The sequence below is a fragment of the Cyanistes caeruleus genome, chromosome Z (genome assembly GCF_971803275.1).
Source record: "Cyanistes caeruleus chromosome Z, bCyaCae1.hap1.1, whole genome shotgun sequence".
Classification (NCBI taxonomy): domain Eukaryota; kingdom Metazoa; phylum Chordata; class Aves; order Passeriformes; family Paridae; genus Cyanistes; species Cyanistes caeruleus.
Window position 1 is genome coordinate 2080098 of NC_141732.1, and position 17545 is coordinate 2097642.

The window sequence follows — 17545 nt, forward strand, 5'->3', positions numbered from 1 at the left end:
GCAGTGATTTTACAGAGGGTGAGACATAAAAATACTCTAAAAGCTGGGGAAAGTGTTCAATACACTACAAGACATTTTCCTCAAGTCCTCTTCCATTATTTCTCTTCATATTCCTCAGCTTACAAGGCTAAGAACTTTCTTTGCCAATTTTCACTGTTGATTTTCACCTCTTTGTACCCTTTGCCACCTAAATATGTGTTTCTGAATCATGCCCACAGTATTCTTCCCCCACCAGCTCTCCCAAAATCCTCCTTTAACAAGAGTTAATGTGAGATCTGGTCTGCATCTTTGCATCACCTTTCACAGGAGGATTTTATCTTCCCAGAGAACACCTGATCAGTTTACAGAAAATACATTTTCAAGGTCTTTTCCTTCTCTTCCTTTAACTTTCCACCCAGGCAGCTGTTTTTCAAAATCATTGCTGTTTTTCTCATAGATGATCCTTTTCCTGTCACTGGCTTCTCCCACTCTTCCTGACCTAGGTGTGGCATCCTCTTCGCCCCACTCCTTTTGTGATTTACTTTGTCTCATTAAAACCAGATTAATTTTCCAACTTATATTTGAAATATTTTCCAAATTTATTTTTCAGTTGATTCTGGTTTACATCAAATAGAAAAAAAAAAAAAAAAACCAAAACCACCCTCTGCAAACAGAATAATTTTGTAAAAACTCTGCTGAAGGACTGCAGACTTGAATTTTTAATGCTAAAATATTCGGAGAAATATTAGATTTCACTTGGGATGTCTGGAAGATTTAGTTCAAAAGTGCAGTCCTGACAAGGCTCATGTCTACAGATTCTGCATTAAAATAAACTCTCCAAATCCATTTTCTGCATGGTTGGAACAAATCCATGTCTGTGTTTACTGCACTGGTAATGGCCTAAATAAAACAGAGCCAGCAATAAACTGTATATTGTTTGGTACCTAATGCAGAGCCCCACTTGCAATTGGGATTTCTCTGCAACAGTGTTATTTTTATCATCGTAATTCTTGTCATCATATATGAAGGTGTCCTTTTGCATTGTTTCACTGCACTTTAAACTGCCAATGATCAGTATTTCTCATCCTTTTTTGTGTCTGTAACTGGAAAATGGGGGGGAAAAAAACCCTTCAATGATGATGTGAACCTTAATTATAACAGCAAATAGAATAAATCCAGTTAGTCCTCTTGCTGAGGATTCCAGTGGGAACTAAAAAATGCCACAGCCTAAACTTAGGCTATTCATATTTGTGAGTCAGGTCCTAATTACTAGTCTTGCATTAATGACACAGAAACAGCAGAAGAGAACCTCAGAGGGTGGTTATCCTCAGGACATGAAATATTATTAAAAAGTGATGAAAGAGAATCAGTAAATGTGAAATATATATAGTCCAAACAGGCATAAAGTTGTTCACAGCAGAAACCAGGGGAAATAGACAAGAGTTACACACCAGTCATTTATTTCCCTGAGGATGTAGGACAGAGGAAATATATCCTTTCCTCTTCCACTTTTTTCCCCAAGATTCCATCAAACCCTGCTATTTCCATGTAAAAAAACCCCCAACCCTAAATCCCATTGAATTCCAGATGCTGTCACTGTTCTCCAGCTCTTTCTCCTTTCCCAGCTAGATCATTCTTCTCTTTTTTCTCTTCGTCTCCCACTCCTGCTCCACACTGGTGTTTTTGTCAGCCCAGAAACCTACACTGATGGAGAATCCCAGCTTAAAATCACAGCCCATGTTTGCAGTCAGGAGCCTTCAGTGTGGAAGACACAGAGCAGGATCACTCAAGACCTTCTTCCTCTGCACCAGCTGCTTCCACAGCACAAATACAAATTAATTGCTTGTGATTAATGCGGTTCACACGAAGTCATTTGCATCTGGGTGGAAGTACTGGCTTACTTTGGTGGTTAATGGTGGTAACACTGGTTAAAGGTGGCACAGCAACACTGCAGGTTGGTGTTTCCTGATAAGCAAAACTTTAACTTAAAATTCCTGCCTGTGCCATTACACACAATGAAATCGTTTGTAATAAGTAATGATTCCAAGTACAGCTCTCAGCACAGGTAAATTTTGCCTTCCAGAGCTGGGGCTTGAGCTGCAGCACTCCCCAGGGAAATAATTTATTCCTTTAGGGAATTGCATGGCAGACTTCCACTGGAGATCTGGCCTCATAGCTCTGAAAAATCCAAATGAGATTAAAGTGATAAAAAGATGTCACTGCTTATTGAAGGTCCTCCAGGTGCACTTATGGCCAAAAACACATGTGATACAGGGCTTTGACACTTTTATCAATTTATCAAATCAGCATAATTGATGAGAACCCCCAATTAGAAGTAAATTTAATGAGGTAATCCTCCCCGCTCCTTCTTTCGGCCTCACACTGAATAAACTGTAGAATTGTGCAATAAATAATATTCTAAAGAGCTACAAATATGAAAAAAACATATAAGAAGCAAAAATCTTTTGGCCTCAAAGCCACAAAGCCTTTCCTGGTGTCCACCACAGGTTGCTCACCAGACACATCCAACTGTGTGACTTAAACAGTTTGAGGCAAAAAACTTGTTTTTAATTCCTTAGGATGTTATATCACATAGCCTGTATTGTGCTAGAAAAACTTGAGATGAAAACAAGACCTGGTGAGAAATGCATTGCTTTTCATGTTCTCTCCCCACCCCTGCTCATGGGAGGTTAGAGCAGAACACACACCTGGCAGAATGTTTGGTTTGTGTTTTGTTTTAAAACAAAAAAAGCTCAGTGTTACTGCTTTGCAGGAAAACAAACAAACAAAAAAAATAATAGAAATATTTTGTGATTTAGGAGGCTGGATTAAAACAATAAAATTGAGACATTTTTGGTTAACATGAAAAGATACTGAAATACTCTCTCTCCTTCCCTGAGTGTATATTAATAAAGAAACTGTTCTGCAGTTTGAACAGGATGAAATTCTGTCGAAAAGTCGAAACTAATGAAATTCATGAATAACTGTAACACTGACTTGTAATATTACTGTAGAGTGCTAATTCATGCTTTGTTAAAATACAGGGCTGCAGGCAAATTGAATACATAAATCTCTACCCAAACCTTTTTGTTCTTGGGCTGTGCCTTCTTCATTGTATCTATTGTAGCCATTCCAATAAAACTTCAGGAATCCCAATGCATTTCTCAGATAATTTTCAAAGTGTATAAAGGCAGAGTTCATGTTAACATTTTTTTAGTAATAGACAGCTGGACATTGATGGGAGAATGTTACAATTAAAATGAAAATTGTGTTCACCATTGGAGCGTATTGCAATTTCATAGTTGTTATTTTTATCCCAACAGTTGTAACACAGCCACCAATCCCATGGCAGCCAGAGGAAGTTGTGTCTTCAATAAGGGCTGGACTGGGAAATCTTTTTGCCTTTTACTTATCTTCAGCCAGTCTGATAATTTGCATTTAGCATTTCATTGTTTTACACCACTATGGGTCTTATGAAAATGTTCTTGGCACGATTTTGCCTTGAAGTCACGTGGCATTTATTTGTAAAGAAGACTACTGGAGACAACAGTTTTATATAAATGAAAAAAAAAAAGAGAGAAGAGAAAAAAATACAAAAATACTTGTTTCCAAAATAATTTTTAAACTACTAAAATAGTATATATATGATTACTCAATACGTAGGCAGCTGAATTCCACGTATCATTCTTTCATCAAACCTAATAACAAACATTCATGCTCTCAGGTAAAGCACAATTTATCATAAAGGTTTCCAGTAGAAAAAAGTAAATTTAAATTGCATTAGTAAAACTTCAAAATAATATACAATTAAAAAAAAAGAATCTATTCCATTTCTAAGACAAAAAATGTAGGAAGGTCTTGGCTCTTGCAAAGAGTCATTACCATATGGAAAGTCAATACAGGAGTAAAAATGATGTGAATGAAGTGGTACATATTTTTCACTGCAAGAAATCATCAAAGAAGTGGCTGCATGTGTGCACAAATCCCCAGGGTCCTGTCTGAGTGAACTCACTCAAGACTTTGCTTGATACTTCCATGCCCCTAAAGCAATTTATATTCTCTTTACGATAAGAAATACATCCGAATTTTACCTGTTACGTTGCTCACAGTGATACAATTTAAAGAGGGATGTTTAGTCTTGACCAATATTAATGACAAGCAACATTTCACCAGTTATTAAAATAGTAAGGCCATATCTTCCTTCAACATTTTTTTTTTCTCTGTTCAAGCTATGACAGACTTAAAGATCTCAAAATGCAAGATACAAATCTTTCCCTGATTTTGCAGACAGCCTCAAAGGAGGCTGAATTTTTCAGAAGCACCAGATTCTCTCGGTTCAGACATGCCCTCTCTACTTTGCCACCTGACAGAGAGCTTTCCTTGGCACTTCCTCCATGCTTTCTTTAGCAGCCATCTAACCTGCTGATAACACTCTGATATAACTCTGATATAACACTCTGATATAATAAAATATTAGTTACTGAAAAGATGTGTTTGTAAGATTTAATAATATTTTCTTCCAAGAGTCAGAATAGATTTTGTGGTGATTTGCTTGTTTTTTGCTAAAAAAGAGCTATTGATAAAAAAATTAATTAATATCATGGCAAGAGATATGAAATTATAGGAAAAGATCCTAAGACAACAAACATTAAAGGTACATTATTGAATGTATCATTAAAGGTTTTCCTTGCATGATCCCATATATTAACTTATTTAAAAATTTGTAGTGATTATGCAATGTAGGCAATTCCAAGAGTGTTATTAGGAAGTGATATTTTCCATTCATCCTGCTGATTAATATCAGAGCATGGGGATTTTATTAATAATAATCACTTACAGTGGCAGCTTGTTGTTATTTTAGTACTAAAATATTGAGATTTCCTTCTTTTCCTCCCCTTGCTTATTTTAACCCAAATAAAAATCCCAAAAGCAGGACAGCTTTCAATACTTAAACTTTTCCATTTCTTTCTAACTAGATTAATTTTTTTCTATTGTTTCTTTATTTATTGATTTTATTGTATTTCCAATTTAAATCCTTCCTGGTACCTTTTTCAAATATGACACTGGACCGCTGCAGTCATGCCAAGGGTACTTTCAGGACTTACATTGGTTAAATTGGCTGAAAATCTACAAATCCTACATTAAAATAATCAGGAAGAAGAGTGTACAGCTTCCACCTGAAAATCACTGGATTTCAGGAAGCCTCACCACAGCCACTCTTGTTTGTTGTATATTGAATTATTTGCACCCTGATCTTCAGCATCTTGCACCAGTGCAGTTTTAAATGGATCTAGATTTTTTTTTTTTTTAGCCTGAAAAACTTTGAAGCAGAGAACATTTAATGTGTTAAATATATGTTGTGGGAAAGGACACCATAGAATATTAAAATGAAGAAAAATTATAAAAATAAAAAATCAGCAGCTTTACAGAAGGTGAGGTCCTGGAAACCTGAGGAGACAAGTCATAAATGTGTGTGTACTCATATATGTATAGACACCAAATTCCAGGTTCACTTGTGGTTCTTCCTCTGGAAACCAGAAAAAGGGATTTATTAAATGAAGACTTTATTCTCAATTTATAGCCAAACACATTCCTATACATCTACATGTAGAGAAAAAACATCAGTAGTTTTTTTTTTTTATAGATTTAAAAGCTTTTTTGTCTTTATTTTTAATATCTGACTGGGAATACTTTTCTGTATTATATATATATATATATGTAGATATATGTAGATATGTATATCTATATATATCTGTATTATATATATCTGACTGGAAGACTTTTCCTCTAAAAGTTAAAGTTTGTTTTCTTCAACTGCTGAGATAAATTCAAAGACTGAGTTAAATTGGACCCTTCCCTCTTGAAGAGGAAACAGGGTGGGGTGACATCTACCCATTCTGTTGCTGAGCTTCTGCCCAAAAATAAGGTTACAGAACAAACTGTGTTGGCTCAGTTTGGTGTCAAATGCACAGCTGCTAAAACAGGCACTGACAACACATAATCCACCACTCAAACCTTACAATAATGAATAATATTTGGGTTGTCTGCATGGATTGTCATCCATGAAAAATATACTTAGCACCTTTAAATGCACACTTGTTTTGTGCTCTTTAACCTTGCTGTCTTGTACTGTCTCTGAACAGGAGCAGCTTTCCTGCCAATGGGTCATTATTCAACATGGTTTTTGCCTCCTGAATTGATGTGCAATACAGAGCCTTGGCAACTGAAAGTCACTTAAATTTGCAGTGTAAAGGAGTGAAATTCTTTCCTCAGTGTTCTTTATGTTTTCACAGCCAGTCCAGTGCTCTAAAGGTGGTCATAAGACTGTTTAAATCCAAAGTAAGCATAAAGTAAGGCTCTTAGCGATGCTATTTTTTGGTTAAAGTCCTTTTTTCATGAGGCTTGTTAACCTGCTTCTAAATCCTCAACCAACCACTAATCCTGCTTGGTCTGCTTTCATTAGTTTTTGCTTCTTTTTATTTCACCTTCCATGTACCTAATGACAGGATGGGAACCTTTAGTGAAACATGATCCCAGTATTTTACCAGAGGAGACAATTCCTTCATCTTCACTCCAACTTCCTATGCACATTCCCACCAAATTCCTCTTCCAGGATGGATCAAGGAGCTGAGTGAAGTGAGCACTGACTCTGTCAGGAAAACTGCATTATGGATGAGGCACTTCCAGCTGGAGCAGCCTCCTGATGGAGCTCCTCAGGAGCTGCGCCGTGCTAGCACAAGTACAAAGGAGAGCACAAAGGTGTGCTGGAAGAGGGAGCCAGAAATGTGTGAAGGAAACAACCCTTGCCACAGCAGCCAACCCCGTGCAGATCATCCCACAGCTGCCTTTTGGCATCCCTGCCTTCAGACCCACTCCCCCTGTGCCCATGCTCAACTCGTCAGTCCCAGTTTTTTGCCTGTCAGCTTCCTTCCCCAAGAATTTCCTGTCTGGGTTTTCAGCACTTCTTGGATGAAAATCTCTCCTTTTCCAGCAGCAGATGATTTTGTCAACTCTTCTCTGTCATGTTTAGCCATGCCACAGAATCCCAGAATCACTGGGGCTGGAAAAAACCTCCAAGAGCAGGAGTCCAACCTGTGACTGACCCCCAAGCTGTCAAACCAACTGGAGCACTCAGTGCCACATCCATCCTTGAAGTGGTTCACTTCCAAAACATTGTGTCTCCCCACGAAAAGGTGCTTTTTTTTGCACAATTCTCCTGTGTTTCAGCTCTGCTGGTCAGGAGGACTGAGGACTCAAGAAGCAGCAGGGTCCACTGAGATCCCTGCAGCAACAAGAACAGCAGCTAATTCATCTTCTCATTCCTTCTCCATCTTCAGAGGTTGAAGGAGTAAATACCAAATAATAATCTTTGGGGGTTTTTTAATTCACTTCTCTTAGCTGGCCAGAGCTAGAGCTAGCCCTGCTCCTTTTGTCTGTCCTGGCAAGGACTAAACACCTGCAAAACCTCTTTTTGGGGAGCACCACTTCCCAGGTGGGAACAGCTGATCCTGTGTGGAGCGACCCTGTTGATACAGAGCTGGTACCAAGAGATTGTGAGTTCACCTGGTTTCATGGAACCGTGGAATTTGGGCTGGAAGGGACTTTAAATATCACCCCCTCCCACCCCCTGCCATGGGAAGGGACACTTTCCTCTAAACCAGGTTTCCCAGACCCCCATCCAACCTAGCCTAGATCTGAGCTCAGTCTGAGACAGGCATCAAAAAGCTTCACCTGGGAAAACTTCTGTCCCAAAATTCAGGCAAGAAAGGGAAAAGCAGACAGAAGGAAAAGTTCATGGCATAACTCAGTATCTAGTTTAGAGGATACCATGTGATCTCCCACTTTGTTATTTTTTATTTGTACACTGGGGTGAATATTGTATAACCACCACAAATACCACTCTCTGAAACTATGCAGATTATGCAAAAATGCCCATGTGTGAGTTTCTCAAGCAGCTGCCAGCACTGCGGGCTAATTTCAAGCTCCTAGATCCCTTTTTTTTGTCAATCTTGAAAAGAAGTGAGCGATTTTGCCAAACTGTGTTATTTTTATGATATACATGGACGGACAGTCGCTAAGGGATAGGCTAAAAATACTAATTAATTTTCATTCCTGACCTAAGCAAGATTTCCAGATTTTAAATGTGACAGGCTACTCTAATAGCCTTCAGTGCCACCTGGCATCCAGAACTATTTTTACTGCATAAGCCTCATTTCCATCAGAATGGGGTTCAATATGACCTTTATATAATTTTCTGGTTTAGTCTATATTTTGCTTGGAATAGATGGAAAAGTAATTAGCAAGCTAGCTCCAGGCACTGGAAAAAATAAGATATGCAGTTTGAGAAGAGGAAAAAAAAGGGAATTGCTACAAATGCGTAAACCAAGTTCAGCAAGACAGTAAATCTGTGGTACAGTCCCTGGGGGAATGGCAAATCCTTTCCCTTAGAATAATTCTGAAAGATGATTTTCCTCTTTGAAATGTGTGAAATGGAAGAGCTTTGCACACCACAGCAAAATCACTGTGGCCCCAAACCACAGCTCCAGATCCTGCTCTGCAGTGGGCAGGAAATCTTTGAGAAGTGACCAGACACATCCTTGATGCTCAGAGGCGGATTTAACATGATTTATATTTTGAAAGTTTCATTTCAGTAACTTTAAATAAATAAATAAACAAAAAGAAAATTCCAGTTTGGTTTCTCCTTCCTGATCATCACACAGTCATTGAATTGTTTGGATTGGAAGGGACCAAAAAGATCATCCAGGTCCAAAACTCCTTGTAGTGACCATTGAAGAAGGTACTTTTTAATTTATTTTTATTTTTATTTTTATTCATTTTTATGTTTTTATTTTTATTTTTATTTTTATTTTTATTTTTATTTTTTTATTTTTATTTTTATTTTTTATATTTTTATTTTTATTTTTATTTTTATTTTTATTTTTATTTTTATTTTTATTTTTATTTTTATTTTTATTTTTATTTTTACTTTCAATCAATAAAAGCCACTAGGGCATTATTTTCAAGGAGAAGAGAGACCTTTTGTGAAATCCAATTTCAAACCTACACCAGTTAATTACTTGAAGGACAAACAAGTGGTGTAGTTACTATATCAGGCTACAAGGATAATTTTCATGTAAATATGAATGCCAGTACGATCTGAAATGTTTTCCATTTCAAGTCTTAGTCTCATTCTCTGAGAACCAAGGACATGTGCCCAGCACTTCAACCTGACCTGTCCTGTGATGAGCAGGGCAGCACTTCGTGGTAAAAGCATTTTGAGACATGAAGCAAGGAAAGATAAGGAAAAACTGATTACAGTATCCATATGTCTAAGAAAATACCTAGCTAATATTTGAATTATAGAATTATAGGCTGGTTTGGGTTGGGGAGGGGGAACTTAAAACCCACTCAGTACCACCCCTGCCACAGCAGGGACACCTCCCACTGTTCCAGGTGCTACCAGCCCCTACCAGGGAACAATTCCTGCCCAAAATCCTATCCAAATCTACCCATCTTTAAGCTAAATTAAAATTATTTTAAACTGTCTAAGACTGGTGCCAAATGGAAACCTCCTACTTCTCATTTATGTGGTTATGAAAAATCAAAACAATGAAAATTTGATATTTTGAATATCAAACTAATATTGAACTGGTACATGTGAAAACCTGGGATTTTAATAATAATAATATGTCTGGTGTTTTAAAACCATAAAAAATTACAATCCAGTATTTTTTTAAAATGGAAAAATATTAAAACAGAGAAAACTAATTATTTTATGACTTTTTTATAATACAAATTTCATTGTTGTTTGGAGTGTTTTTTAAGTTCTGTATGTCTTATGAACAATTATACTTCTGAGGACCCAATAATTCCATCAGAAATACTCTCCTAAGAATCATCAAGGCTATGCCAAGCAAGTCAGCTTTGAAATATCTATTGACCAAAATAATTTATATTACCTTTAATTGTTCATCTTTTAAAATCTATTTCCTTTCTCTAAATATTTTTTTTTCCTTTCCTAATTTTTTTTTTTTTTTCTGTGAATACAAACACCAGGGCAATATGTTTTGGTGTCCCTCTTTAAAAAGTTTTTTTAAATACAGGAGATCCAGGGAAGAAAACAAGCACCAGAGAAACCTGGAATTCTCCTAGCAGGAACAAAACAAAGCATGCAGCGTGTGCTTTGATTTTTATTCTGAGATTTATATTTCAGGTGTTGATTGACACCAGGCTCCTAGAGGAAGAGTAAAGTAAACTCTTAATACTTTCAGATGTCTATTTCTCATGACTTTTTGATATATGTAAATATTATGTTTAGTACAATTTTCATCCTGGAACTTGTGCTCTTCCATTATAATTATTTTCCAAAATTCCATTAATTGCCTTTAAGTTAATAAACTTAATTTTATAAATTTTACATCAAATGTCTCTTTCATTTGATATGGCATTTTCAACTTTTATTCATTCTAAAAAGTAAATTTTTCCCTCCCATGTCACTTACTTCTTTAGGGAAACCATGCTAAAGTAACTTTTGTATAATCTGAAATTCTAAATAAAGGGGGAACAGATTAGATACCGCATGGAATTTTGCAATTTTGCAATAAATACATTAATATTTGCAATTCAATATAATTTTCCAGGGGAAAAGAATAGATACACAAATATTCAATGCAGCTTTCATACTCTGCAACAGGGTTGTTGAAGGGATTATTTTTTAGTAATGTCTTTGAAGAAGGAGGCCCTGACATGTAGGGAATCTTTAATTTCTACACCACCTAAACTTAATTAAGACAATAGCAAAACTCACACTGCAAAAGAGCTTTTATTGCCATGAAACCCTAAATGTGTTTGCATATGTTATACAGATGGAATGCAAAGGCCAAAATGCCAGTTTCCTAAAGCATTTGGTGAAAAACAGAAAAATAAAAAAATTAAAAATTAAAAAATAAAAATAAAAATAAAAATAAAAATAAAAATAAAAATAAAATAAAAATAAAAATAAAAATAAAAATAAAAATAAAAATAAAAAAATAAATGAAAATTAACATGAAAATTAAAATGAAAATAAAATTAAAAATAAAAAATAAGTCAGAGGCAAGGAATGGCTCCAGTTAAGTGACAATCTCAAAGGAGAGATCATCTTATTACTTAGTCAAAATCACTGTGTAGAGACAAGTGAACAAACTGCTGTGTGCTATGTTGTACTCTGTCTCATCAGGCCTTGGAACCTGATATATATAATAATAATATATAATATATAATAATATAAAATGATATAATATTAATATATTATAATTATTGTGTATTATATAGTATAATTATTGTATAATAAAATTCTAGCATATTATAATGTTTATATGTTCTTAATACATAATAATTATATCATATAATATTTTAATATAAATAGATATTTTATTTAACAAAATATTTTATTAGCTTTGGTTTTAAATAAGTCACGAATAGTGAAGAAAGATGGCAAAGTGACTCAAACCAGAGTTTAGATGCCCACAGTGACAAAAAAAATCACAGGTATTTAACAGAAAAGAAAAAAGAGACCTAGAAAAATGCTTACCCAGAGGCATTGCTAAGGAAAACTTTTTGAAACTGTGAGGAGTATCTGGAAAAACTAATTGGTTTATCTTTGTTTATAAAGCAACTTGGGTAAAAAACAACAGGTGATAATTAGAGTTCATTAGTCTGAAGCTTTCTGAAACTGAAGGAAAACCAGTGAAACATTATTTCTATAGCTATAGAGAGATAACTACAGGGACCTTATTATTACAGGATTATTAATCTTATGAAAAATAAAATATTATCATTAAAAATAAATAAATAAATAAATAAATAAATAAATAAATAAATAAAAGAAACTTACTGGTTACAACACTCAAATTAAAATTTTAGTGACTTTGCTTCTACAAGATTCCTCACATAGGGCATTGCCAGAGCAGCTAGACCCTATCCCAAAAAACAGAGTGTGGGAAATAGCAGTGTTTCACCCCTTTGGTTAAACAGTAAAGGAAATTTTAGTTTTGGTCCTGATCACAGGTCAATTAAAAGTTTCTAATTCTCATAAATTGTTGAAGTAATGTTTATAGTCTTCATAAAAAATATTAGATGCACTTTCTCCTACCTCATGTTCTTTCATAAATGAAGGCATTTGTTGGAAAAATTCTATGTGTATGAATAAAGATTAGATAAATTTCATGAACTGGAGGAAACCTGATGAGCTTTTTTATGTGGAAAAGAGCAAAATCTGTTATTGGATGAAACTGCCTCTGCCAGGCACATGTCATTGGAAGGCTCTAGGTGAGTGCAGGAGTTTTGAATGCAGTTCTTGTCTATTTTTCTGCACCCCTGACCCTTCCAAACTGCACAACTGCATTCCTAGCCTGAGGGAGGGGAATCTGATTTAAGCAGAACCTGCATTTTCACAAATGCCACTACAGTCTGAGAAATAAGCTGTATTAAAACAACCTTGTAACAGCGCAGAACTAATCTGTTACTTTCAAAACAGCAACATCTGGTCATATCTTACAGCAAAATCAATAGAAACTATAACTTGTGGAGCATCTGAAGAGCTAACATTGCTTCCAAGGTTTTAAGACAGAAATTAATGTTAGGTTGCATTTCATACATGGATTTTTCCCTTTGTATAAATCATATCTTTAGTGCAGCCCAGGTGGCTGTGTTATAAATTCCACTTCCCTCCACCTGACCATTCTCAGCTGATGCAGCTTGGTCAGATCACAATTAGGGGCTCTCACAGGAGCAGCTCAAAGAGGGAGGCCATGTCTTCAGGAGATACTCTAAAAAAAATGGATTTAAACCATTTCCCTACAGGGGAAAAAGGCTGGGGGTTTTGTTCTTTCCTGTGTAAAATAAAATCCTTTTCTGACTAAGGTTTCTAGTGAAGGGCTGCAGTAGGTTTCTGCTAAAACACTTTCCCTGAAAGCTTCAAGACTGACATTCTCTCAAGAAATGGGGAGTTGAAAGTTGATGTTTTGTAATTATGCATAGGTCATGAGGGGTTTGTGATTACTCCACGTTTTTCCCCAAATTCCTCTTTTTTTCTCCCTTTTTGCAGTGTTATTCCCCATCTCAGTCCTGCTTCCTGCTCATTTTGCTTCTACATTAGTGTTTAAAACTCCCTTTTGCTTCTTTCTGTATTCAGTCCTAGTCTTAACTACTCTCCCTCTCTCACATTCTGCTCTTGGCTTTGTTCTCTGTCCTTTCATTTATTATTCTCTGCTGTATCCTAATTACTTATATTGCTCCCAAGTTGTAGGTTAGCGTTGTAAACAGTGTTCAATCCTTCCTTGCCATCTTCCTCTCTTCATTCACTTTCCTCACCTTTTCTCTTTTGCTCCTCTGGAGACCTTTCCTTCTTTTAACAAGCCACTATAAAGTGATTCCCCATTTATTTGATGTTTTAGCTCGCTGAGTTTGTACAACTCAGTGCCATTTCAAATATGTTAGGCTGCTCAGTGGCATTCTTCCCTGGTACACTGTCTTCTTTTTTCTTTAAATACTCCCCAGCTAATGGATTGCCAATTAATTAGAAATAGTTAATCTCCGCAATAAAATAAACACGATGCGTTTGTGCCTCTTTGGGAGCTCCTAAACTAATTTTTATGACTGTGATGGTAACCATTCTCACTGCTTGGCAGCTTGTCAATGGAAATAAAAGTTTGCTGAGCAGATACCAGAGCCATCCTTTGGAGAATGTTTTCTTTGAGCAGGATGCTTCTGCATCTGCTGCCTCTCTTTTCCCTTCCTTCACTGCTTGTTCCCAGGTCTTTAAAGGATGTCAGTTTCGGGAAATCATCCAGGTGACTGAGTTTTGCCAGCATAAAGACAGAGGAAAATCTAACATTAAAAGAAAAACAACTGATTTTTATTTTTTTTTTCCCCCCCCTCAGCTCCTGATTGACTCATTTTGTTATCTGAAGCTGGATGTGCCAGCTTAAGCGTGGAACAAGGCAGGAACATACCACTGATATTTTTAAATTCTGTGGGAATATTATGTTTCCTACTGACTCCAAGATGAGGGGAATAAAGGAAAAAAGAAGGGGGAACAGACAGAAGAGGGTAGATCCCAGCTATGATACGTCTATTTACCAAGTTACACACAAAATCAAACAGGCTAAAATGATTTTAGTAGAGGTAGCTCTCAAGAAATGGTTACCACAATGCAGATGTAATGTAAATAATTCATACCTGCTGAAGTTGGGTCCTCTTCAATGGAGGCTGTGCAAAAGGGTGTCAGGAGTGGGGAGGGAGGCAGGGACAGGGAATGGGAAGAGGAAGGAAGGGAAAGAGAGAGAGAAAAAGAGAAAAAAATACAAATGAAGAAAGCCATGTAATGCTAATGGCTGTATTATTTACATTTTCTTACTATAAAAGCAATTAGACATAACAAAAGCCTTTATTCTCGTATTTTATTCTTTATTCCATCCCTTCTGTTGGATTCAGCTTCTTCCCAGCCTGGTGGGAATTGCTGATTCTGGAACTGAGCAGTAGCTTTGGGGTGGGGTGTGTGTGTCTGTCAGGGACACAGCTACTCACTGGGCTCTCCATTCCAGATGTTTATTTTTCTGGAAAAAGGAAAAAAAAAAAAAAAAAAAAGAAATCCTGTCTTCACCTCTCCCTTTTGCTGACAGATAACCATTAAATTGCCTTAAGTCACCATCAAAAAGCACTGATGGCTCTGGACTATCTATTACCCTCACATTCAAAAGAAGGAAACAGACATATTCCCAGCAAAAGTGCATTTTAAAAGTACATCAGTGACCTAGTTCTCTCCCTTCTTTTAGTCAGTGTGGTTTATATACACATGCATCACAAAAACGGTCTCTTCACAGCCTTGAACATCTTTTGGATGACAGCAAAAGCTGAATTCAAGTGTTTCTCACTTGGATACTGTAAAAGAACCTAGACATGAGAGAACTCTCCATAAATGTGATATAGAGGCCCTCCTGAGATATTAAACACGTGAATCCATGCTTTCACTTTTTCTCTTTTAATGACTGCCTGCTGCCAGCTGAAATGGAAGCTCCTCCTGTTTTGATTTCTTGCAGAACCAGTTCAAACAACACTCCCTCCTCCATGGCAGGCATTGATCCACCCCCACAGAGCTTGCATGGGTAAAAATTTCAAACATCTCCTCAAAGACCACCACCACCACGTTTGGTTAACTGAATTTATTTTTTTTTTTTTTTTTTATTTCCTCTTTTGCTATCACCCCGTGTTTTATTCAGGGAGGAACTGGGAGAGGAGCAGCTTCCCTGTTTTTTGTGGCAAGAAATTGCCAACAGACACCAAGTGCAATCGAGAGAGGCCACAAACCTCGGTTAATTCAGCAGAATATTCTGTATGCAAAAGTGTGTGACAACCACACATCAGTTATTCCTAATTGCAGAGGAGCAAGGTGTCCTTTTGGGGACTGTCAAATGTAATCGAGAGGAAATAATGAATTACTCTCTCAAGCACCAGCCAACCATCTTGTCTCTAACCACACTCCTTGGAGGTAAACAGGTGATTTTTATTTCTAAAGTTTTTGGTGTTCAGATAAGCCCTCAGGAAGGCTGCACAGAAACAACATAACTTTATGTTAGACATAATTTAAAATGGCCTAAACATGGTACTTGTGCAGCTCCTTATCTAATGTCTGAATGTGTGCTTCCAAACAGGATTAATCTGTTATGCAGTGTACAGGTGTGGAGATCACATCAACCTTTGAAGATGTTCTTTTACTACTTAAATTTAAATAAAATGTGCTTGTGGTAGTAGAGGATTTCGAGGCAATGAAAGGAAAGAGGGAAGATACCATCCCACTGCTTTTAATTTGAGCTAATCTGCTGAATCTTTAATTTAACAGCATGACAGCTGATTATAAACACACACACACAAAACCCCCAAAAAAACAAAGAAACCAACTGACCAATAAAAAAAAAAAAAAAAAGCCAAAGAATGCTGCTCCCCCAAACCCCATAAAAACAACAACAACCCCCAAAACCAGAACATTTGGAACATTTAAATCCTAGAGAGAAAGAATCTGTAGTAAAATCTGAAGTAAACAAACAAACTGCAAATTAAGCCAATAAAGTAGGTTGCAATTTCTCAAGGTACCAGTGGAAGAGACAACTACACAGACAGAAAAGAACATGAAAGCTGGAAGCTGGAATTTTACAAATGCCCCAAATCCATATTTGCTTCCAGCTCCACTGCTGCTTGAACGAAAAATAATTCAAAGAGCCGGAGACTCTGCTCTAAAACTGGTTGAACAAAATTGTCCAATTATACAAGGAATATTTATTCCAGTAGCCATTTCCTTCAGACTGCTATTTGAATAATATTCTGAGACTTAATTATGGGGATGAATAGCAGCATTAGCAATTCAAAGCTGGATTCTGTTATTGCTCTGGTGGTTGTTTCAGAGGGACCACTCTGCACTTAGGTACACATCTAAATAAAACAGAATAGCTGAACCTCAGCTGAATATATCACTCAGATGCCAGGATGGCTATGCCAATAATGTTACTTTTCTGTTTGTTCAATTAATTTTGGCTATTTGATTGCTGGTTTAAGCTCATCCAGGAATAGACTATGTTCTTTTCTTGTCTCAGTTAGAGTTACTGACAACTGCTTTTGCAAAAAAGACTTAATTCTTCTTGTCAGTACTGTGTTTCTTAATCCTAGACAGAAATTAAAGATGAGTATTAAAAGTGGAGGTGAAAATGCAGTTATGAACTTGTTCACAATTCATACAGACTTCTAGAAAACAATTAAATTAACTTAACCTCTTGATTTTTGTGTAAGGATATTTTTACCTCCCTTTAGATTAATAAACCATGCTTTAAAAAGCCAGCCTTCAGTAAGATTTTGAGTGCACAAAGAATATATCTACTTTTGCTTTATCATACCAGCTCAAATGCAATATCAGCACTCTGCTTTCCACTTCTCAAGGAAATGCACTAAATTACCACAGCAAAAATTTCCTACATGACACCACCTTTTTTTTTTTTTTTTTTTTTTCCCATCAGCAGTGATTTAAAACACTTAGTTATTTTAAAAATCTCTTTATATAGTGACTCATCCTCAGGGTAATGATCTGTAATTTACTCTTTGCTTGTTTGAGAGGAGTGGGGAGGGAGTAAGAAGGAGTTGCCTTGCTCAGCTGGTGACTCACTGCTGTGGGTGGTGGGTCCCCATCAGCCTGGCTTCTGACTCCCACTCAAAAAACTTAACAAAAAAAAAAAAAACAAAATAAAAGGCTCCCCAAAAAGTCACAGACATCCCCAAGTCATGGTCTGGTAACAGCACTAAAGCTGTGAATTACTCTAGAGCTTTAAAGCATGTTCCACAGCACATTTCTGCCCTTTTCAGTTCACCATTGACCAAACTTAATAAGATGTACGGCAGGAGAAATGTTGGATTTTATCTCCTCTGTATAAAAAAAAAAATAAACCTGATGTTCACTTGGGAAAACTTACTTTTGTTTTTCTTAGGGGTGAATAATGCTGCATGACATAAGTGGGATTAAGAAAAAAAAAACAAAAAAACA

The 17545-nt window shown here is 36.4% G+C and overlaps 1 protein-coding gene and 1 long non-coding RNA gene across 2 annotated transcripts in view; one reads left to right on the forward strand and one right to left on the reverse strand.

Moving 5' to 3' along the window:
* Positions 1–17545, reverse strand: part of EDIL3 (EGF like and discoidin domains 3) — a 231965-nt gene that overhangs the window by 122543 nt on the left and 91877 nt on the right. The window contains exon 3 of the mRNA XM_086868065.1: positions 14200–14229. Coding sequence (XP_086724191.1) covers positions 14200–14229 — 30 coding nt within the window. The remainder of the gene's footprint in view (positions 1–14199; positions 14230–17545) is intronic.
* Positions 1–17545, forward strand: part of LOC147647974 (uncharacterized) — a 119651-nt gene that overhangs the window by 11654 nt on the left and 90452 nt on the right. The gene's annotated exons all lie outside the window — the stretch shown is intronic.